Source organism: Babylonia areolata, chromosome 10 (genome assembly GCF_041734735.1).
Source record: "Babylonia areolata isolate BAREFJ2019XMU chromosome 10, ASM4173473v1, whole genome shotgun sequence".
NCBI lineage: Eukaryota > Metazoa > Mollusca > Gastropoda > Neogastropoda > Buccinidae > Babylonia > Babylonia areolata.
In genome coordinates, this window is record NC_134885.1 from 9274158 (window position 1) to 9297630 (window position 23473).

At 39.8% G+C, this 23473-nt stretch overlaps 2 protein-coding genes and 1 long non-coding RNA gene across 16 annotated transcripts in view; 2 read left to right on the forward strand and 1 right to left on the reverse strand.

Annotated features, from left to right (window-relative positions):
• LOC143286760 (liprin-alpha-1-like) overlaps positions 1-7645 on the forward strand; it is a 63299-nt gene extending 55654 nt beyond the window's left edge. For 7 of the 9 annotated variants that reach the window (XM_076594506.1, XM_076594508.1, XM_076594509.1 and 4 more), the window contains one exon: positions 208-7645. In XM_076594506.1, coding sequence (XP_076450621.1) covers positions 208-873 — 666 coding nt within the window. In that variant the 3' untranslated portion in view covers positions 874-7645. The remainder of the gene's footprint in view (positions 1-207) is intronic. The other 2 variants (XM_076594515.1, XM_076594514.1) reach the window with 2 other exon arrangements.
• A 1760-nt stretch (positions 7646-9405) lies between these two features.
• LOC143286432 (uncharacterized) lies at positions 9406-10059 on the reverse strand. The gene is made up of 2 exons (XR_013055820.1): positions 9957-10059; positions 9406-9921 (listed from the first exon to the last, which is right to left on the reverse strand). It is a non-coding gene; the product is annotated as an uncharacterized LOC143286432 (long non-coding RNA).
• Positions 10060-15743: 5684 nt separating this feature from the next.
• The window catches only part of LOC143286761 (nucleobindin-2-like), a 35314-nt gene continuing 27584 nt past the window's right edge, over positions 15744-23473 (forward strand). For 3 of the 6 annotated variants that reach the window (XM_076594516.1, XM_076594517.1, XM_076594518.1), the window contains exons 1-4: positions 15744-15875; positions 17917-18065; positions 19348-19380; positions 23292-23387. In XM_076594516.1, the coding sequence (XP_076450631.1) occupies positions 17925-18065; positions 19348-19380; positions 23292-23387 (270 nt within the window). In that variant the 5' untranslated portion in view covers positions 15744-15875; positions 17917-17924. The remainder of the gene's footprint in view (positions 15876-17916; positions 18066-19347; positions 19381-23291; positions 23388-23473) is intronic. The other 3 variants (XM_076594520.1, XM_076594521.1, XM_076594519.1) reach the window with 2 other exon arrangements.

The following is a 23473-nucleotide window of genomic DNA, read 5'->3' on the forward strand; positions in this document are numbered from 1 at the left end:
AAGTACAAGCCATATACATGACTGCCAAATCATTTTATCTGACGCCTACAAATGAATGATGCCTGTGACGGATGCCTGATTTTTTTTTTGACAATGGATGACACGTAATAATGATAATGATAATTAGCACTGATGAATGATACTGATACTGATAATGGTAATGACAACAACAATGAAACTATTCACACATGCCGCAATGGTGTTCAGGGGGAAGCTACCCAGCTGCGTCCCGGCCCTTCCTGGCCGAAGAGAGCCGGCAGTCAGGACCCAGGGGGCCACAACCGACGGTCAGAGGAGGACGGCGGCAGCGGCAACACCACCACCACCACCATTACCACCACCAACAACAACAACAACAGCAGCGGCGTCGGTCCAGCATCCATGCCCCAGCTGTCGCCACAGCCGGGGAGACACGCGGGGGGGCCGGCAGGGGGGTCACAGCCCTTGCCTCTGGCAGGGGGCGCCACCAACTCCATCATCCCCGCCTCTCAGCCGTCGCCCCAGCCGCGGAGAAGCACCGCGCTCGGTCCCAGCACCGTGTCGCAGCCGTCGCCACAACCGCGACGTAGCGGGGGGCCGGTGCCCGCAGCGGTGTCGCAGCAGTCCCCGCAACTTCGGCGTAGCGCTGCGCAGGGCCCTGCAGCTGTGTCTCAGCCATCGCCGCAGCCTCGCCGCAGTGCTGCGCCCGTGTCTCAACCGTCTCCGCAGCCGCTGCGCAGCGCTGCGCCCGTGTCCCAGCCGTCTCCACAGCCCCGCCGTAGCGCTGCGGCCATTCCCCCCGCGGTGGCTGCCAAAGGTGTGGTGGTTCCTGATCCGTTGGAGTCTGCCAGCCCCTCCTCCCTGTCTGCCTCTGCCCCGTCCAGTGTGAGTTAGGTTTTTCTGCCCTGTGCTGGTTGGTGAATGGAGACATCCACAACGAGGGATTTTTAGCGTGATGTGGTGTGGGGTGATCTGTTAGCGTTGTTGTCTTTATGGTCGTCAACATGAGACTGAGTGGTTCTGTAGGGAAGGGGTGGGAAAGTCGAAGGGACGTTGAGTGACGTGGAGTGGTCGAGATGTCATCAGAAGGGCTGTTGAGTGACATGGTGTGGTCATGAGTGATGTCATCAGAAAGTGTTGTGAGGTCCTGTGAAGCTGTGATGATTCATGAGAGACCCGAGTGACCATGAGTGGTTTCTGCATGATGAATGAGTGCGTGAGTGAAAGGGGAGTGATCATGTGCATGTTGATAAGTGAACCAGCACCACATCAGATTATCAGGAGTGAGTGATCTCTAGTGATAATGACTCATCTACAGTTCTGATAGGCGATCGATGATGATGATGATAACTGTAAATGGGTTGTAGAAGTTTTGAAATTGCCATAGACTGACAGCAGCTCGTAGCGAGGAATCCTGGTGTACTTCAGCTGTGAGGAAGAGCCATACTGAGCTGTTGACAGTGTGACAGAACAACATTTCCTCCATTGTCCTTTGAGTGATATTAGTGTGGCTGGTTGTCCCGTCAGGAATGACTGGAGTTAAGTTGAAATTCCATATGCCCGAAAAACTGATGCAAAATCAGCTTATGAACTTTGCACTGAAAGAAAAAAAAAATTCACATGTTTATCCTTTTTGTCATTGCACAGACTTCACACAAACTTCACCACAAAACCTTTTTTTTTTCACAAAAGGGAGTGAAACTTGACTTTGCATGCAAATTTTACCAAACTTTAGGTAGACCCCTTCTCAACTGAGGTACCAGTGTTTGATGAGACAACCGTCTACCATGTCGGTTACTTGAGCAAATTGCTCCCTTGTAACTTACATAAATGTAAGGTGTTAGACGTATGTATTTCTTGAAAAGATTACTCATCATTACCAGGTTTGTTGATGGTGGTGGTGTAAGCACACTAGCTGCTGCCTGGGCTGCAAAATTTTGTTCACCCCAAATCTGTGCTGCCTCTTTGCTGCACATCTCTTCTTCCATGGCAACCAGACTGCATTCAAAATTATCTCATTTTCAGCGCAGAGTTTTTACTTTTATTGTACTGGTGTCGTGATTTATTCAGAATTGACAGGTAAATTTTGTGCTGATCCATTTCGATAGAGAACAAATAAAATTGCCAGCAGGAAAAAATTACAAAAAAATGGGTGCCGCTCTCAGTGTAGTGACACGCTCTCCCTGGGGAGAGCAACCCGAATTTCACACAGAGAAATCTGTTGTAACAAAAAAGGGAAATACAATACAATTTAATACAGTACAATAGATGTGTGGGTGGACAGTTTTTGTTGGTTTTTTTGCATGCAAGTTTTACATGAATTCTTTGTATGCTATTTTTGCATACTTTTTTTTAGGGTCTATGGAATTTCAGCTTTAGGGTAGTAGAGGGATTAGGACTTACAGGCATATGTTGAACTGTCATTGGCCATGAATGTTATCAAGGTGTGAAAGTGGGTGAGAGTGATGTGTTGTTTTACCTTCAGCAGTGGAGTGATGTTCAGGTTCTTTCCAGCAGTACTGTAGAGTGAAGTTTCTGAGTTATTGACAGGTGAGTAGAGTGATTGTATGTTATTAGTTGGGAGAAGTGTGGCCATAATACTAATAGTAAGTAAGTAACAAATAATCTGTTGACAGTGAACCATTGTACTGGTAACAAAACACCTCATGAATTGATTCATAGCTTATGTATGATATGTTAATGTGATAGAACATTGACAGAAAATAATATTTATACATTTATCATAGAGCAGCAGTTCAGGTTAGTGTGGGTTTTAGAGAGGAAGACTGGACATGGGACCACTCAGTTGAATACCATGCTCTTTGTGGTTGTGCCTTCAGAAGGGTTGCTCAAACTTTCTGAACAACACGGTGTGTCTGTATTTCCCAGACCTGACGGATGCCGAGCTGTAGGCAATATAAATACAATAAAGAAAGAAGTGTAGTTTACAGAGCTCTACAGCTCTGTGCTGAATTCTCAAACCAAAAAGGACATGCCTCCTTTAACTGCAGCTCTTTTAATTCTTTTCCTCATTATTAGATATCTTTCTTTCTTTCTTTCTTTCTTTTGCGTTCGACAGCTACGCAGTCAGGGTCGAAGTCCGAGGGATGCCACAAACTCGGACGTCCGGTGAAGATCAGCTGCCGTCCCCTAGAGCTTGGTGTTGAGGTCAGCACCCCCAGGCCAGGACTGCTGCCGCATCTTCTCATACAGGGGGCAGTCTTGGAGAATATGGGATGGGGTCTGGTCAGCCAGGCCGCAATCACATAGGGATGTGGCTGCCACTCCAATCCTCTTCAGGTGTGCTCGGAGGCCGCAGTGTCCTGTGCAAAGGTGGTAGATAGTAGTCTGGTGTCTCCTCTCCAGTGTCCTGATGGGATCCTGGTGTGCCTGGTAGCCTCCATTCAGGGTGACCCAGCCTGTTCGGAATCTGCTGCGGAGGAGAGTTTTTGTTTCCTCATACGTGGCAGGAATGGTTGGCTGTGTGAGCTGGCTTCCTTCCTTAGCAAGATGTCTGTATTGGTGGGTTTTTGGTTTGTTTTTGTTTTTTTTTACACTTTACTCCGTGCTTTCATGAACTCGGTTTCCACTTTTCTTCCACTTTGATGGAGGTGTCTGATGACAAGTTAATCGTGTGAACTGTCATTGGAGGGTCGTAGGTCATCTGGATGCTTTCAAGTCAAAGAGGCTTGGTTTCTGTCTGGTTCTGGACTTGGCAACAGAAGCATCGGTTCTGGAAAAATTCTGTAGAAAAATCTACTTTGATAGGAAAACGACGACATTTGCAGGCAAAAAAAAAAAGAAAAAAAAAAACTAGATAAGAAGAAAAGAATAGCACTGTACTGGAGTGACGTGGTCTTCCCAGGGAGAGCAGCCCATAAGATAGCCCAAAGAGGTGGAGTGATGGCCTAGAGGTAACACGTCCGCCTAGGAAGCGAGAGAATCTGAGTGCGCTGGTTCGAATCACGGCTCAGCTGCTGATATTTTCTCCCCCTCCACTAGACCTTGAGTGGTGGTCTGGATGCTAGTCATTTGGATGAGACGATAAACCGAGGTCCCGTGTGCAGCATGCACTTAGCACACATAAAAGAACCCATGGCAGCAAAAGGGTTGTTCCTGGCAAAATTCTGTAGAAAAATCCACTTCGATAGGAAAAAAACAAATAAAACTGCAAGCAGGAAAAAATACAAAAAAATGGGTGGCTCTGTAGTGTAGCGACGCGCTCTCCCTGGGGAGAGCAGCCCGAATTTCACACAGAGAAATCTGTTGTGATAAAAAGAAATACAAAATACAAAAAATACAAAGAAATCTGTTGTGACAAAGAGTAATAGTACAAATACAGTACACTACACTACAATACAATGCAGTACAATACAAATTATACAATACAGTCCTTGACACGTGGAAAGAGCACAGAAGGTGATGTGTCCAGCAAATGTTGAATCAGAACAAGACACCACTGAACAGTACAACACAACACAATACAATCATTGACACGAGGAAAGAGCAACAGACACCACTGAAGTGGCTCAGCAGTGCTGCTACATGATCTCCTGTGGTGGGGGGCCTTGTGGGGGCCTGTGATTGACACCTCCTTTGGACTGTTGCCACTTGGACTGTGACAGAAGAAGCCTGGGTGCAGCTGACTGAACGTAGGGGATTTTGGAAAACTAGGTGGGAGTTACAAAAGAAATGAAATGGTATGAGAAACATGACAACCAAAAAAAACAACAACAAAAAACAAAAAAACCACCAAAAAACAAATAAAAAAGATAAGAAAAGAAAAGGAAAAACCCATTTAAGAAGAAAAGAAACAATGCACATACATGATCTACGCAAACATGTTTTGCACACATTAAGTCATCAGCTGTGATGCACTTGCACAAATACAGACACGCACATATTCACAAACTCACACATTCACTCACACTTTCATCTTCACACACTCAGTCACACGCACGCGCGCGCACACACACATGCACACACATACACACACAGAGTGTATATATATATATATATATATATATACACAGACTCCACTTTTTTTCTTCTTTTTTTTTTTGTTTATTGAACAAGCCTAGATTCATTATTGAATGATGTACAGATATATCCAGAAATACTGAGATACTTGTTGAAAAATACAGGGATTATGATTCAATGCACAGGGTTTTCATTGAAGAATGCAGTGACAGCAGTAGTCTGCGTTGACGTGTCATGGTGTCAATGCATTAATTGTGGGACACGTTATCAGAGTTATGTTTCACTGTTTTTCTTATTGTTTTTTTTTGGGGGGCCAGGGGGGGGTGTTTTTGTTTTATCAGGAAAGGCATCACTGCGTATGTCTCAATTCTGTGATTTTGTTTTCATCAGGTTTCAGTGTCTACAAAAGCAGCAGCTATGGAAATATTTATGGTGTACACACATTGGCTGTGAAACCTGTCAGCAACTAGTGATCTTGGATTAGTGTGGTGTTGTTTGTAAAGGATGAAAACTACATCAGATATTGTGTTTCTGGATTTGTGTGTGTGTGTGTGTGTGGTATGTGTCTTTTTTTCTCTCTTCTTTTGGTCTTTGTTTTCATTCTTGTTTTTTGTTTCCGTTTCCTTTCTTTCTTTTTATTTTGTTTTATTTTCCTTAAACCTTTGTTGATGTTGATGTTATTTGTACATTTATTTAAGTAGTCGGGGTTTTTTAATGATTGTAAAGCGTGACAAGTGCAATCTGGACTTTTTAAATCTCTTTGTTGTTTTAGATACATTAATTTGAAGTTATAAATGTGTATGTGCCGTAAATGAATTACTTTTGTTGCTTTTATTTAGATTTTGTTGTTTTATAACATTTCTAAAAATCCTTTTTTGCTTCTGTAAAAATATTTCCTGCTTCTGTTTTCCCTGTACTATATAAGTTGTTAAAAATTAGTGAAGCATGTTAATGTCTGTGGTGAAAATTATACTGCAATATAGATGATCATCTCCACCTTCTTAGATTTATTCATTTTGTCTTCTTTTTTAATTGAATAATGTAAAGGAGGATGCGTGTGTGTTTGTTACAGGAAATTAAATTGATGTGTCAACAATATGTTGAAAATTGTAGGAGAGAAAATGGAAGTTTAAGATCAGATTTGTATAATTTTGTTGTTGTTGTCTTCATGTCAGTGATAAAGATTAGCCTGCAAAGTTTATAAACCACCGAAAAGTACAGTTTAAAAAAAAAAAAAAAGAGTTGGGATTTCTGTATGTGTATGAGTGGTGAAGCATGTTGAGTGTGTGTCAGTGCCAGAATGTGTGATAGTCATGGAATGATACTTTGTGTGTACATGCGTGTGTTTACATGTGTGTGTGTGTGTGAGGAGAGAGAGGGGCCGTGTTTTGAGCACTCATTTATAAATTATCATTCACATTCACAGAAAGTGCGTATAAACTGCATGTGGTTGTCATAGTTTTGAACAGAATGCAGAAGTGAGCTGAGGGGGCATTCTGTGAGTGTCTGCTTTCTCAGCATGATGCAGAATCCTCGGTATCAAGATTCCTAACAGGATCATTGGGTGAACCAAGTTCCCATTCCTATTCCATTCGTTCTTTTCTCCATGGTTAGCTTAGATGTGCTCTGGAGGAACATCATGTTCCATTCAGTGATTCACTCTTTTGTTTGTGGTTAACTGAGTTGTACTCTGAAAAGAAAAAGGTTTTCTCAAGGACTGATCAGTGTGTTGGGTTTATGCGGAGGTCAGGCATTTGCTCCTCTTTTTTTTTCTTTTTTTTTTTCACAGCAGATGTGGTGTAGTGTGAGTGGATCTGCCCACATGTTTTGACATGTGTTTTTTTTATGAACTCGTTCTACTCCAGGTGAGATAAAACTGGTACCATGATTACTTCCCCTGTGGAGCTGATACAAGTAATCTCGAACGATCAGTACATTATTCTAATTTTATTTATTCTTACTTGGTACAGTTGGCGTTCTTAACTGAGCCGTTGATGGATTCTGGAAGCATGAAAATGCAGCTTGTTTGACCAATTGAATCTACAATTCTCCATCGATCATCACCATTTTAGTGAACAACCCTACTTTTTTTTTTTTTTAACTCTTTCCATACGAACGGCGAAAGAGACGACGTTAACAGCGTTTCTCCCCAATTACCACCATCAAAATATTACAAGCGGAAGGCTCTTACACTGAAGAGGTGAATGTTGACAAAGAATACCACAATTCTGACGACGGAAGCTAAAGGTTGGGTCATTCAGACACCCACTGGACATCCGAGGAGTCTGTGTAGAGGAGAAGAGAGGACTGGCCGTACTGAGTGAGTTAACTGCAGTGGTTCTCATGTAGTGTTGGTCCAGGGGAGTTGTAGCAGGCATGTAGCAGTGGGGAAGAGTGAGTTGACCGCAGGTGTGGTGTAGCATGTGTCCATCAGTCCACTTGTTTTGACACCTCATTGAAACTGGCAATAAAACAAGTCACTTCTGAACAAAGAAAAGATAAACCCATGATCTAGATTATTGTTTTAAAGGGTATTGGAGAGGAAATGAATGATGTTAGAAATGTGAATGAACCCATGATCAAGACTATTGTTTTAAAGGATATTGGAGAGGAAATGAATGATGTTAGAAATATGAATGAACCCATGATCAAGACTATTGTTTTAAATGATATTGGAGAGGAAATGTGAATGTAAGTTTTAATGCCAGTAGCATCTGTTTGCTAAAGATGTTCAATGGCCGAGGTAGGCTTCTTTATTTTGCAGGGACTGGCGTGAAGAATCACAGGAAAACAATAGTCAAGTACAATAGAACCAAAGAACATCTGACTTGTCCAAAAACAAAAGTTGTGTCTGTCGTTGCAGACTCTACACACAAATTTACTCGACACTGCTCAAAGATCTTGGTCACAACAAATCAACGACTTTATGGAAAGAACTCGGAGACAGAGCTCAGAGAAGTGAAGGTGATCTTAGCTGAAGAGTGTTAATGCAGATAATTCAGAACTGGGGCCAGGTTGTGTGACATGAACCTCCGAAACATCAAATCACTTGAATCATTTCATTTACTGTGGATAATAGCAGTCCAATATGTGTAGAAAGATAGTTAATTGTGGTTAAAAATGTCAGAATATTTTTGACATGAAAGTGCAAATGTCAATTAAAGGTGAAATAATACCTACAATCTGACAGCATCCAGTGTGTGGAACGTTCATCACACAGTGCATCTGCTATGCACAGGTATATTAATAGATAGATAGATGTAGTGGTTGATGTACATGACAGCATGCTTTTCAAGATGTCGGTGGGACCAATTCCTAAGCTTCCCAGTTAACCCACACCTTTTTTCTCCCATCAAGTGTTGCAGTATAGGTTAGGTGAAAGTCACATGTCCTTGCAGGCTACTCCGAAACAACAACACAGATGCATGAGTGAAAAACAGTTCTTTGAACAGTTTACAGATGTCAAGTCGCTGTTGTTGTTGTTTTTGTTGTTGTTGTTTTGGTTGGGGTTTTTTTATGCTCCAATTTTTCAGACCAAAATAGAAAAGGTTAAATTTAGTTGGGGGGGGGGGGAGGGGGGGGGGGGGAAGAAAGAAAAAGAAAAGCTGAATAATCCTGTGATTCTTTCCTATGAATCCAAGCTTTCCTTAGGCATTGTCTGGTACAAATCACGTCAACAATTTCTCTTTTAGGGGTGATAATGTATTCTTGTATCTTGACGAGAACACCTATGACTGTGGTAGGGAAGTGCTTACAAAAATAAATGAAACAGTCATCTTTATGGCTCAGCATTGTAAACAAAGATTCAGACTCAGGAAGGGGAGGGAGGGGTGAGGTCTATATCTAATGCAGGTATGAAGTAAAATTGATGAACAATTAATGGCAAGGATTTTGCTTTCTTTTTTTTTTTTTTAGAGTCCTTGGCTCATTGCCAGGTGATAAAATACAAAAAGAACAAGGTGACCTACTGTATATTCAGTGTTGAAGGCCCTATCTCCTATAGTTAACCTACTTTCTAAAAGTACAGTAAAATCAGGTCTGACAATGTTTGAATAGAAAAACTTCCATTCTGCTTCTGTCTGTCTCTCTCTCTCTCTCTCTCTCTCTCTCTCTCTCTCTCTCTCATATGTTTACTTAAGTACAGAAAAGAATGATTTCTAAACTGAATTTTTGAATTAGTCTAAACATCAAGCGAAATACTGACATGTCAAGAACAGATTTGATTGAGCATCAGTAAATAGGGAAAAATCACATTTTATTCTTAATGCTGCAGCAAAATCAGTTTTAGTTAACAAATGAATAAGAAGAAATTTTAAAAGGGGAAAAGAAAGGTTGGATCATCCACCATGTAATTTTTTCTTTTATCCCTTTGCTTTGTTCCTTTTGTGTGTGTGTGTTTTGTTTGTTGGTTTGTTGTTGTTGTTGTTTTTTTTTTGGGGGGGGGGGGGGGGGGGGATGTGTGTGTGTTAATATTTTTCTGTGGTGGAAAGACCCAATCTTATCTGAAAGTACAACAACATAGCCAGCTCTTACAGAAAAAAAAAAATCTGACTGCTTATAGTAGCAGTATTGATTTGATACTGTGATGGCCAGAACTCCGGCCCTGTTTGGCCTGAATGCGTGAAGAAGCTTGTTGATACAGTGGTTGTGATCTTGATGCGTTACGCATCTCTTAGAACTTGTTTTTAGCAAATGTTCTGACTGTTAGTGGTTAGTTATTCTTTTGTTGTAAGAGACTTAGCAGCAGCTTTTAGCCCTGATAAGGGCCAAATGGCCCTTTTGCAGTTGGCTGGACTATAAGCCACAGTGTTAAACTTTGCAGCTTTGTTGCACAAAACTGTTGTGAAACAAATGGTTACTTGTAAACCAGGCCAGCAGTTGCTTGCTGTATACCTTTGGCACAGTTGAAGCAATTCCTTGCTGTATGCCTTGGCACAGTTGTAGGAATTCCTTGCTGTATACCTTTGGCACAGTTGAAGAAATTCCTTGCTGTATACCTTTGGCACAGTTGAAGCAATTCCTTGCTGTATGCCTTGGCACAGTTGTAGGAATTCCTTGCTGTATGCCTTGGCACAGTTGTAGGCATTCCTTGCTGTATACCTTGGCCACAGTTGAAGCAATTCCCTTGCTGTATGCCTTGCCACAGTTGTACGGAATTCCTTGCTGTATTGCCTTGGGCACGGTTGAAGCAATTCCTTGCTGTATGCCTTGGCCACCAGTTGTAGGAATTCCTTGCTGTATGTCCTTGCACAGTAGGAAGAATTCCTGCTGTATGCCTTGGCACAGTTGTAGGAATTCCTTGCTGTATGCCTTGGCACAGTTGAAGCAATTCCTTGCTGTATGCCTTGGCACAGTTGTAGGAATTCCTTGCTGTATGCCTTGGCACGGTTGAAGCAATTCCTTGCTGTATGCCTTGGCACAGTTGTAGGAATTCCTTGCTGTATGTCTTGGCACAGTTGGAACAATTCCTGTATGCCTTGGCACAGTTGTAGGAATTCCTTTCTGTATGCCTTGGCACAGTTGGAACAATTCCATGCTGTTGTCTTGGCACAGTTGAAGCAATTCTTTGCTGTATATGCCTTGGCACAGTTGTAGGAATTCCTTGCTGTATGCCTTGGCACAGTTGTAGGAATTCCTTGCTGTATGCCTTGGCACAGTTGAAGCAATTCCTTGCTGTTGTCTTGGCACAGTTGAAGCAATTCTTTGTTGTATATGCCTTGGCACAGTTGTAGGAATTCCTTGCTGTATGCCTTTGGTACAGTTGTAGGAATTCCTTGCTCTATGCCTTGGCACAGTTGTAGGAATTCATTGCTGTATATGATATGACACAGTTGCAGCAATTCCTTGGTGTATAATATTATGCCTTGGCACAGGTGCAACAATTCCTTGCTCTGTGACATGGTACAGTTGTTAGCCATAGTATGTCTGCAGAAGCAGACACACAGATAAATGAACAAACACAGTGGTGAGGTAAAAACAACAACAAAAAAACAAACCACCAGTCTTCTGCTGAGTTTCCTGCAGAAATCCTTACAAATATTTTTTCAGCAAAGAGTGCAGAAAACTGATCTGTTCTCTTTTTTTCTGGTATGTGGCATACTTGGGAACATTTTTATTTATTTATTTTTTTATTTTTATTTTTTTTAAAGGTTTCCAAAACAGATGTTTCCTACGAACAACCATTATGCCACATGTTTGCATGCATGTACAAAGTATGTCTTCAAACAAGATCATGTGAAAATGTCTGCCTGATGAAGTTTAACAATTTGAAATATCAGAATGCTCAGTGGTTTGTGCGTGATATTATGTATTAGCAAAGTATGGATGCATTGTAAAAAAAAAAACAAAAAAAACAACAAAAAACAACCAGAAACAAAGTATGTTGCACTCTTGAGATGTTCTGTGCAAAATCTGACGCATGAAAGTACTCAGTACAGTCTGTGCGACATTTTGAAAGTGTTGAGATTAGGAAGTTTGATATTCAGTATGTTCTGTATGATGTGATAAAGTTCTGAAAATGTGAAAGCATCCTGTGTTTTGTGTTTGATGCCATTTGCGTAACACATGTGCAAGTGTTTTTACAAGTTCTCACTGTGTTGTTTGCTAAAATTTCAGGTATGATGAAAAGGTCCAGTGTTCATGTTGTTCTTGGTAAACTATTTATGAAAATGTTCAGTATTTGCAGAACGTGCAAGGCATATGGTGAAAAGATAAAGTGTAGTCATTTCCGTTGAAAGTCGTGTGTGTTTGTAGTGCGTGTCCACATTGGACCTCAGTATTGATCAATTGTGTGATTCCTTCCTTTTTCTTCTTTTCACTTTCCCATTTCTTCTTGCCACTGTTCCACTCTTTTCTTTTCTTCTGCAGCATGTGATTGTGTACATGGATCCATGGAACACTTTCGCTGAATTCAGTTTTATCACTTGAGACCATCAGTAGCTTAGCAAAAGCAGTTGAAAAAGAAAGGTTTTATACAATCATTGTATGTAGCTTCCACTTTTTTCAGTCATGCAAGAGTGCAAGTGCAGTGGCCCGTGATGATGTGCGAGTCCTTTTCCGACCATATCATGAATCAGGATGTGGGATGTTCCGCTTTGTGAGTGGTGTCGTGCATGTGCTTAAAGGTCACCAAGGTTGTTCGTTGAGGTGAGGATGGTTTGCATTGAGACATTGAAGCCTCTGTTTACATTAGTGTTGCTGTCTGACTTGGTTGGTTCAATACATGTGTGATGTTTCGCTGTTGGACAATACAGGGTTACCAAATCAAATACATGTATTGCAATCTTGGTCTTGGTGTTTGTGTTTTTTGGGGGTTTTTTTTGTTTTTTTTTGATGGATGTGTGTCACTCACTTCTTGCTGAAACAATGGAAATTCAGTTTGAACAAGAAACACACACACACACACACACACAAAGCAACAACACACAAAAAAAGATAAAAATATCCAAAAAGATAGAAGTTTCAAAGAATAATCATTTAGTTCCATGCTGGAGCACGGAGCATGATGAATACATGTACTAATTTACATCAATGAAATAGATGTATGGTGTGGTGGCCTAGTGATAATGCATCTGACAAGGAAGCATGAGATCAAATCTTACACTCACCAGTATTTTCTCCACCTCCTCTAGCTAGACCTTGATTGGTGGTCTGGATGCTAGTCATTCGGATGAGACAATAAACCAAGGTCCTGTATGTAGCATGCACTTTGCACATGTAAAAGAACCCACAGCAAGAAAAGGTTTGTATCTTGAAAAATTCTAAAGAAAAATCCACTTTGAAAACAAATACACTTTCAGGCAGGAAGTTTTTTTTTAAAAGGTGGCACTGCGCTGTAGCGAAGTTTTTCTCTGAGAGAGCAACCAGAATTTCACACAGGAATCTGCTTTGACAAAAAAATAAGCCAGTGCCATACAATATACGGAGACAGTTCTGACTTGCAAAGGTGTCATGGCCTAGAGGTAACGCGCCCGCCTTGGAAGCGAGAGAATCTGAGCGCGCTGGTTTGAATCACGGTTCAGCCGCCGATATTTTCTCCCCCTCCACTAGACCTTGAGTGGTGGTCTGAACGCTAGTCATTCGGATGAGACGATAAACCGAGGTCCCGTGTGCAGCATGCACTTAGCTCACGTAAAAGAACCCATGGCAACAAAAGGGTTGTTCCTGGCAAAATTCTGTAGAAAAATCCACATCGATAGGAAAAACAAATAAAACTGCATGCAGGAAAAAATACAAAAAAATGGGTGGCGCTGTAGTGTAGCGACGCGCTCTCCCTGGGGAGAGCAGCCCAAATTTCACACAGAGAAATCTGTTGTGATAAAAAGAAATGCAAATATAAATACAAATGAACTGCAGTTGCAATGAAAGCCACAGATGAAATCAGTTGAATACATTAAAAATGAAATCAATTAAATGAAATATGTTTTCCATAATGTTTCCATTGAACACATTTTTGGCATACAGAAAATGAAATTTTTGATATTCTCAAAATTATTTTGATTTTTGTTTAAGAAAAAGATTTTCAGAACATCTCTCTCTCTCTCTCTCTCTCTCTCTCTCTATATATATATATATATATATATATATGCATTAATGGAATATTGGCACTACAATAGTCAGTTGAATAGTACGTACAACAATTTATGATTAATGGAAAAGAGTGCATATGTATTGTACATGTGCAAGTTTTCTGGTGGGAAGTTCAGCAGAAAGTGATTGCTTGCGGAGAGAGAGAGAGAACTGAATAAATTTTATTTTCTGAGGATAACAGGGTAAGCAAGACCATGCTTTTTTCATCCAGCTCTCGAAGGGGAAACAGTAAAATAAAACAAAGGGCGAAATCATTCAATACAGCATGCACATCATAATCGTGGTTACATGAATGGTAATTTGGCATTTACAACACTACATATCTGCAGGAGAATGAGAGGAGAAAGAATTTAAGGGGGAGATAGAGGGAGAGAGAGTGCTTACTGCTACAAGACATGAAAATTAATATAATTGTATGTCAGGATAATGTTCAAGCAACAGAAATTTGATCTGAAATAAGCATGCACATATTACAAAAACAGTGATAGAAAATAACGCCATTTAAACAGTTGTAGGAGCAATAAAGAGTAAGAGAGAGAGAGAGATGGAGAGTCAAAGACAGAGATAACGTTAGAGAGAGACGGAGAGATAGGGGGGGGGGGGGTCTCAAAGAGCTAGAGGGTGACCCGTCAAAAAAAGTAATGTTGATGTTGTGTGTGTGTGTGTGTGTGCGTGCGTGCGTGTTTGTGTGTGTTTGTGCATGTGTGTGTGTGTGACGCGCTATCAAGGATGAAACGTCATGATCCAAACGATTGTCGACGGTTGTCTGTGTACTATCCTGTCCTGTCTGTCTGTTCGTGTTTCTCGATCTGTCCTGTCCTGACTGTCAAACATTTATCAGAGTGCTGTCTCTGGCAGCCTTCCAGGCCAGGGTGGCAAACTTCTGACCAGCTCCAAACAACAGTAAACTACAACAAAAAACAACCCGGGCCGCACCCCCGGCCCCACCCACCCCTTCCCCCAAAAAACAAAACAAGAAACAAACAAACAAACAACAACAAACCAACCTTACACTACCAACCGCGCAACACGCTCCCTATCACTCATTTTCCATCTATGACGCCTTATCTGTGACCGACGGACGTCAGTCTGTCGTGTCTCTCAGTGTCACGCGCGCCGCCTACATGATGATGCACCATACCCATGCACCTCGATCTCGATCGGCACGTACCCCTTTTGATGGGTCGAGGGCCGCGCTGCACCTACTACAAGATATGGTGATACATGTACATGTTGTTTTACATATAATTATGTTAAAAAATCATTAAACAACAACAACAGCAAAACAAACAACAACAAGAACCCCCCCCCCCCCCCCCCCCCGCACCCCCCTTAACTTACTGAAAACCCAACAACAACAACAAAACAAGGACCCCCCCCCCCCTTAAAACAACAACAACAACAACAACAAAACACCAAAAAACCAAACCAAAAAAAACACACCCAAAAACCAAACCAAAAAAACCCAACAAAACAAACAAACAAAAAAACAAACCAACAACAACAACAACAGCAACAAAACAAAAAAAAACCCAACAAGACAACAACAACAACAACAAAACAAACAAACAAACAAACAAACAAAAACAACAACAAAACAAACATAAAGCAAACAAAACAACTACAAAGAAAACAAACAAAAAAACCCCAACCATCCAACTAACAACAACAACAAAAACAAATACAACGAACAAAAACAAAACAAACGGAGACAGAAAAAGACATTATTATAAAAACAAACAAAAACGATGGCATGACAGCATTACAAAACGGACGGGAAAACCATTTGCAGAGACTCAGGCTTTGACCAGTAGACTAATAAGAATATGGTGAATAGTTACTTTCTGTGCAGCGCCTCCACAAGTCTGAAATGTAAAAGGAGAAGAAAAACACTTTTTACGAGTATCGTGTAAAAGTTTTCTATTTCAGTCAGTTTATCATTTGATTTAAAAGTGTTTGGTGCTTTTTTGCTCTGTTTTCAATGATTCCAAATGATAAAGTTAATTTGTAGGTATTCATCATTTGTTTATTTATCAATTTATCCGTTTATTCATTTATTTATTTATCAATTTGTTTCAATTGCAGAACGTTTTGCTTTACATAATTTTAGATTTGTGGTTTGGAGCATTCTAAACTCCAACGTGGCATAACGGCATTTTGACCAATCAAAGCACCGACACTTTCAATTGCTGATTACCAACATCCGGTTTTCTGCTCGAGGCAGACGACATCAAAGACGATTATTGCTTTGACAGCTGTTACAGTTGTGTTTCCCACTTTGCTCAAAAGTAGCCGGTTTAATACTTCAGAGTAAGAGACAAAGAAAGGTAAGTGTGAGTTGAGCTAATAAAATAATTCTTTTGTAGTCGGTACCGTATTATGAAAAGACAGTTGTGAAGCAGCCGACACCCTCAGTTAATAAACATTGAAATGATGGATGGACTTCATTGGCCTAAGACAGAGAGTTGATAAGGAGATAATTTTTTTTTTTTTTTTATTAATAATTTCAGTATGACACAAGATACTCATTGTAGTTAGACGGCGTACAACTGTCCAGAAGAGACAGTAATTTCAAGCATATGTGATTAAAAAGATCAGTTTTAAATGGTTTAAACGTTCTGATAAATAACAAATACCTTTTGACAACATGCAAACAATAGAAAATACAATGACTTGAGTTTGAAAGATAAAAAACAACAACAAAAAAGAACAACAACAACAACAAAAAAACAAAAAACAAAAAAACAAACTCGAGCAATAAACTCGAGCTGATCTTGTGTAATATGATTGACAAATGTAATGGCAAAAGATAAACAGAATTAGAGAATAATTAATAAAATGGGTTGAACAAGCGCAAACTGAAAGTGAAAGAGAAGCGATGAATTGCAAATAAAATAATTATATGATACTCTGAATAGTGAACATTTACCTGAAGCATGATGTACTGGATAGAGATCATGTAGTGAACTTGGGGCCTTCCATCAATTCTATAAATAAATAGGCGCCATTCATCCATTCTACAATATGTATTTAACTGTAGAAAATATTTCATGTATCTTTTATGTTACAGACATTACACAGCCTTGTAGTTTAACTGATTACTTATTGGGCTTGATGCATCAAACCAAAGCAGACTCTTTGTCTTAGGCTGCTTTGTTTATGTTAGTCTAGAGCTCTGTCTTCCCACTGACACAATAAGCCCATGGAGGATGGCATTAGGCATATTGTATTGCAGTTGCACATTCATCATGCATATTGCACATTTATAATACACATTGTCATGTATTTTTAGCTAAATAGATTGTTTTAGAAACTGAAACAAAGTACAGCCTATTATGCACACACTTTCACACATACATGAAAATATACTCACAATTGTATGTGTTCACATACACAAGCATATGAACACACACACACACACACACACACACACACACACACACACACACACACACACGAAAGCATACAGTGATACACACACTTGTATGTGTACACATAGACAAGAACATGAACACACACACACACACACACACACACACACACACACACAGTTCTCAAGAATTTAGAAAGTGAATTGAACATGGAATAAAAGTCTTCAGAGCTCTGGATTTCAAATTAAAAGTTCTGTAGCGTTGTCCTGATGGCAGTAGCTTATAGTACTTTGATAAAATATGGGTGTCTCAGTTGCTATCTGCCCAACTTTCTGAACCACTCGCATCTCATAAATCTCTTACTGGTTTGTTTCACTCCTACAACTTTACTGCACACACTCATGACATTATTCTAAACACGCTTACTCCCCCCTCCTCCTCCCCAAACTTCTGTACCAGCACATTTATTAATGAAACTGTGAGCACAGAATCAATGCAATATTGGTAGTAGCTTTGAAGAATATTGGAATTTAATCCAATATTTCTTAGTTTCTGCAAAAAAAAAAAAAAATTCTAGATTGGCATTTCATATGAGTAGAATCAACATTCCTGTCAAAAGTCAGTGTATTGTCTAAGATTGTCCCCATAAACATTGACTCTCTCCACTGTTTGACCATTTATAACAAGGTTAGCTATATATAATATAGCATAGGCAAGGGGTCTGTCCGAAAATCTATTAAAATTTCTTTTGTTTTCAGTACATTTAGATCCAGATAGTTTTCTTACACCAAAAACAAAACTTTTTAATTTCATTAAAGTAAATAGCATTATAGTTGGACAGATCTTCAGAATATTTTATGACAGGAGTCATACACACAAACACCCCTACCCCTGCCTACTATCACCACCACCACCACCACCACCACCACTACCAGTCTGACTACCACAACCAGTGATAGCAAGTTAGCATAAAACATGGCTTGTGTATGTTTTTCAGGACACAGAATGGGGTGGAAAACACTGATGTGTGCGGTGACTGTGCTCACTGTTATGCTTCATCAGGCGTACGCCAAACCTGTGAACAACAAACGGGGACCCCCTCACCCTGACCCCGTGGAGGCCGGTTCCAAAGAGGAGGAAGCACTGGTAAAGTCAAAATTAAATCAGGATATATAGTCACTGACTGCTTGCAACAAAGCAAGGTCATTTAGAGAATGACTATCCTGTTGAATAACTTGAATTAGTCAGATAAGGTCACTGATTGCTTGCAAAGTTAGTAACATTATTTACACAGTAACTGAATAAGTCACTAACTTTGTCATGATAAGGTCTTTGATGGTATTGTATTGTACTACTCTTTTTGTCACACGTTTCTCTTTGTGAAACTAGGGCTGCTCTCCCCAGGGAGAGAATGTTGCTATACTGATAGTGCCACCTATTTTTTTCCATTTTTTCCTGCCTGCTGTTTTATTTGTTTCCCTATGGAAGTGGATTTTGCCAGAGATGACCCTTTTGTTGCCGTGGGTTCTTTTGCTTGTGCTAAATGCATGCTGCCCACAGGACCTTAGTTTATCATCTCATTCGAGATGAAGATAAAGTGATTTAGATCATCATAATTAGATCACTGATAGTGTGAGAATGAGGTCATTAACAGTGTCACTGTGTGGATAGGGTAATTGACAGTGTTAACATGTTACGAATAGTGTCAGGATAAGGTCATTAATAGTATCACTGTCAGGATAAGGTCATAAACAGTATCATGACAGGTCGTCAGCCGTTTTGTCTAGACAAGTCATTATCCTTATCAGGATAATCACAAGGTCATTAATAGTGTCAAGTCTCATAAAGATCTTAAACACAGTGTGAGGAAAAGGACATTAATATTAGTATTAATTTAATAAATCTGTATTGTTTGCAGGGTTATTGTCTCTTTAAGTGTCATTCAAGCATATCTGATGTGACTCTGCCCCCAAAATAGAATGTGACTGGTATTAAAATAATTAAACATAAATTCTCACAGGTTAAATTCCTAGAAAACACGTTAATGTGGAATGGCAGCTGGCGAATGTGGATATGTGGATGTTTATTTTATTATTATTATTTTTTCTTAGGGTTTCCTATCTTGCTGAGAAGTTTAATTTGACAAGTAAATCTCTGGATAATTCAAAACTATATTTTTATGTGTGTGTGTGTGTGATCATGCGCATACATGCGTGTTTACATCTTGCCGGAGAGTACTGCACAGAAAGCCCATGGATTTTCAAATGAGTATTTTTCTTCTTTTCTTTTTCTGTGAGAGAGAGAGAGAGAGAGAGAGAGAGAATTTGTCATATGTCTGTCCTTTCCTTCACTTCCTGTGTGTGTGTGTGTGTGTGTGTGCACGCGTGTAAACATATGCACATTGTATTTATAGATATTATAATGTCAGACTCAGCAAGGGATCCTGAAAGTTTTGACAAAGGTAACGTATCTCTTACTGTCATTTCCTTTACACCGCCATTGGATATGACCTGCTTCACTGGACATCCTCATCCATCTTCAGTTGATAAACACCCTCCATGATTCATGTTCATTTGCCATTGCTTGGACTGGGTCCTTTTTCTCCAATGGGATTAATTGATTTGTACCATAAAAATGAAAAGTAATGAATTTCATGGGCGGCAAACTTCATCATAGCAATGATCTTTTTGCTGGTTCTTTGTCCGGATCTGTTAATAACATTTTATTGTTAAGTGAGACTTCAGAAGAGTGAGGACTACGGTCATGAAGGGCATGGTCTAATTGTGTCTTTGCACTTTGTTCATACATCAGTCAGATGGACACACACACATACACACACGCACATACACACACACACCCACACACACACCCACACACACACTCTCTCTCTCTCTCCCTCATAGCGCACTCACTGTCGCTCACTTTCTCTCTGACTCTCTCTCTCTCTCTCTCCCTCACTCTCACTCATATGCATACTCACTCACTGTCACTCACTTTCTCTCTGTTTCTCTCTTTCTCTCACTCTCTCACACGCACACACGCACGCATAATGCACAAATGTTTCAAGATTTAATAAATCTTTTATCCACATTTTGGGCATGGAGGATGAAAAACAAAATGCAAGCACATCAAAATCACATCCATTTTCAAACTCATATTGAATGGTAAATGTTTTAAACTACTTTACTTAAAAATATTTCACACAACCATGCATTCACATTCTTGGCTTGCTTTCCCTGTCCCTCCCTCTCTGTGTCAATGGAACATAATAGAATACCCCGCAAAGCTTATAATATGCTATATGATTTAGATGCTAGAGGCAGAGTGAACTGGGTAACTAAGATTCGCCATTGTTTGTTTGAATATGGATTTGGATTTGTTTGGTTAAACCAAGGTGTTGGTAGCATCCAGGCGTTTATCGGTGTGTTTCGACAACGTCTGATTGATTGTAGATGGCAGAAGTGGTCTGATCATATTCAGAATAGTGAAAGATTTAATTTCTATAAGAATTTTTGCAGTGTGTCTGATCTGAAACCTTACTTAGTGTTGAATATGGATAGACATTTAAAATATATGACGACAAGATTTAGATTAGGTATTACAGAATTAGCGGTCCATCATTACAGATACAGAACATGTAACGACAGTGATCTGACCTGTCCACTATGTAAAGAATCACAAGAAAATGAGATACACTTTGTTCTTTGCTGTCCAGCTTTAAGGAACATTCGAGAGGAGTTTATTCAGCCTAAATATTATAGTAAACCTACGTTGTTTAAATTGAACTTATTGATGTCATCTACTTCCCCTGAAGTTGTTCGCAAATTTTCACTATTTCTATACAAAGCTTTCAAATTCAGAGAAATGGCTACTTCGTGAAAATGCTGTATGTATTCTTTTGTTTGTTTGTTTTTTTTCTTTTATTGTTCTACACATTGAACTGTAATGCCGGTATCTTTTTGTTTGACTGTGTTTATTGATGCTCACAGTGCCGTGATGTATTGTTTGTAAAATAATGTTCACATTCCCCTTCATAAGGGGCCTAGGCCTATACATGAATAAACCATCTTGAATCTTGAATCCCTCTCTGTGTCAGTGTGTGTCTCTTTTCTTGTCAGACTCTTGAGTTAGATGAATCAAACTTCTTCGTTCATTGGCTGTGACTCCCTTGTTCAATCGCATGTATATGAGTGGGCTTTTACATATATGACCTTTTAAACTTTTGTTAACGTTTCGAGGTTTGTTCATAAATCCCTTCTCCTCTATTGGGTCTAATATGAGACTAACCACAGCATTTAGAGTAGATGTATGTAAAGTACAAGCTGTTAGGTTTTATTTCCTGGAGGTGAATACACCTGACTTGGGTGTTATATTGTATGCAGGGATATTGATATTGATTTTCCCTTCACAAGGATTCATGACCTCTCTCTCTCTATACATATGATATACATGTATAAAACCGCAGTGCTGCACAGCTGGTTATGACCTAAGTATGTGCATAAAAATGACATTCATGCTTGAGGGTGCATTGTCTTCAGTTATGTGTCAACTGCGCATTATTTTGCTGCTGACATTTGTGATGTGGTGTGAGTGGTGTCAGATGATGCATATCTTTTTGTTTTTTCCCCCATCTCCTAGGGTGGGTGGAAAAAAACATGCATATTTGCTTATCTCATCATCCTGTTAAATAAAATTACATGTATTTTCAGTTCATTTATCTTCTTGTTAAATCGTTATTTGTATGTCAATCAGAATAATATCACTACTATCAGGTCTGTTTCCACTGCAGAAATCTGTAAAGTTTAGAGTTTCACAAACCCACATTGTTATTTAAATCTCCATGGTGTTCAACTGAGGGAACAGTTGTGGCAACTTGAAATCTCAGTTATCTGTTCTCTGCCATGGTTTTATATAAAGGTTTCCAGGAGTATTATTATGAATATGTTTTTGTGTACTTTCATTATGTTACTTCACCATGGAAGAAGATCCCTGTTCCCTGCCACAGCCTCAGGGTGTCCTCTGTTGCTTTTTTTGTTGTTTTGTTGTCCCTTTTCTCATTTTTATCCTCTTATCAAGACAGTATTTTTTATACACCACCTTCACAAAATTCCACTTATCTGTTGACCCTGCTGACTTCTTCCCACCCTCCCACAGCACCGTTTCCCTTTCCTTCCACAGAAACACAACCATTGACTGCACCTTTCTTTATTCTGCATTATTATTATTATTATTATTAATCTTCTGAAAAATCTTTTATTTTACAAAAAAAGATTTTGTTGTTTCTGGAAACAGACATGTGTGACTTTGGTATTTGTTTTCTTTTGTATGTGATTTGTGACTGCCTATCTCTGCTGTCTGCAGCCGTTCTGAGGTCATGATTCAGGGAAATCAGATATTGCTGTCATAGAGCCTGTGTATCACATGCTGTCTTGCCCATTTATCTTTTGTTGAAAACAGTCCTGTGGGATTGCTGAAGTGTTTCTTTGCTTGTTGCTTTGCTGGAAAGCTATGTTGATGATGTTAATTTCTATGTGATAAAGAATGTTCACAACAGAGATTCTGTCCTTTGCTATGGCAGGAACCACCCCCCCCCCCACCCCCACATCCCCTCCCACCCCCCGAAAAAAACACAACCTACATCAGATTGTCAGGAAGTTGACTGTGTCTATAGCAGTAGATGGGTTTGGAGTTGTTTTTTTTTTATCTTTGATGATCCAGAAAAAAAATGGATAACATTTTTTTAGGTCTTTGAAAGCTCGTAAAAACGTCAAAGATTAGATGGAACTTGTGAAAGTTTTTAAATATTGACTAGTGTTAAAATTTTTAAACAGCCCAACATCTGATCAGCCTCAAATAAAAACCCCTTCAGCGTCAGTATTGCTGTTGGGCAACCACTTGAAGTTGTTGATGTAATGACATTGTTGCAACAAATACATGGATCAGTGATACAATGGAAGTAATAGCTCTCCAATCTCCAATTATTGCTTCTTTTTTTTTCCCACTCCTGCAGTTTTCTTATGTTTGTGTGTGTGTGTGTGTGTGTGTGTGTGTGTTATCATGAAAGATATAGGAGATCATATAGGTAAGAGAGAGAGAGAGTGTATGTGTGTCATGAGAAACGGAGATAAATGTATCTGAATAAAATGATACACATATTTGTGGTGTCTGCTTGGCATGTTAGGTAAAGAATCAGAAAAGTTTTGAGTTTGTGTTAATGCCATATTAATTCCATGTTCAGTAATGATGTTGTGTTTTGACTCATTGCCCTGTTTCCTCCCCAGCGTGGTTGGATTGCACTGACAAAAATTCAGTCTGTTCTCAAAACTGTCCCCTCCATTATCATGCTACTTTCTCTTCCCAACTCAATCACAGCAAGGAGTGAAAGTTCTGGTTCCCAAGGGACACTCACTCCAAGACCCCGCAGAGGATGAAGAGGAGGAGGAGGAGGAGGAAAAAGAGGAAGAGAAGGTGGTAAAACTGTGAGAAAGTGGGATGGATAGCGAGGAGAAACACTGCAGTGGTTGTGGATCATGAGGCACAGTGTTGCTTGCTGT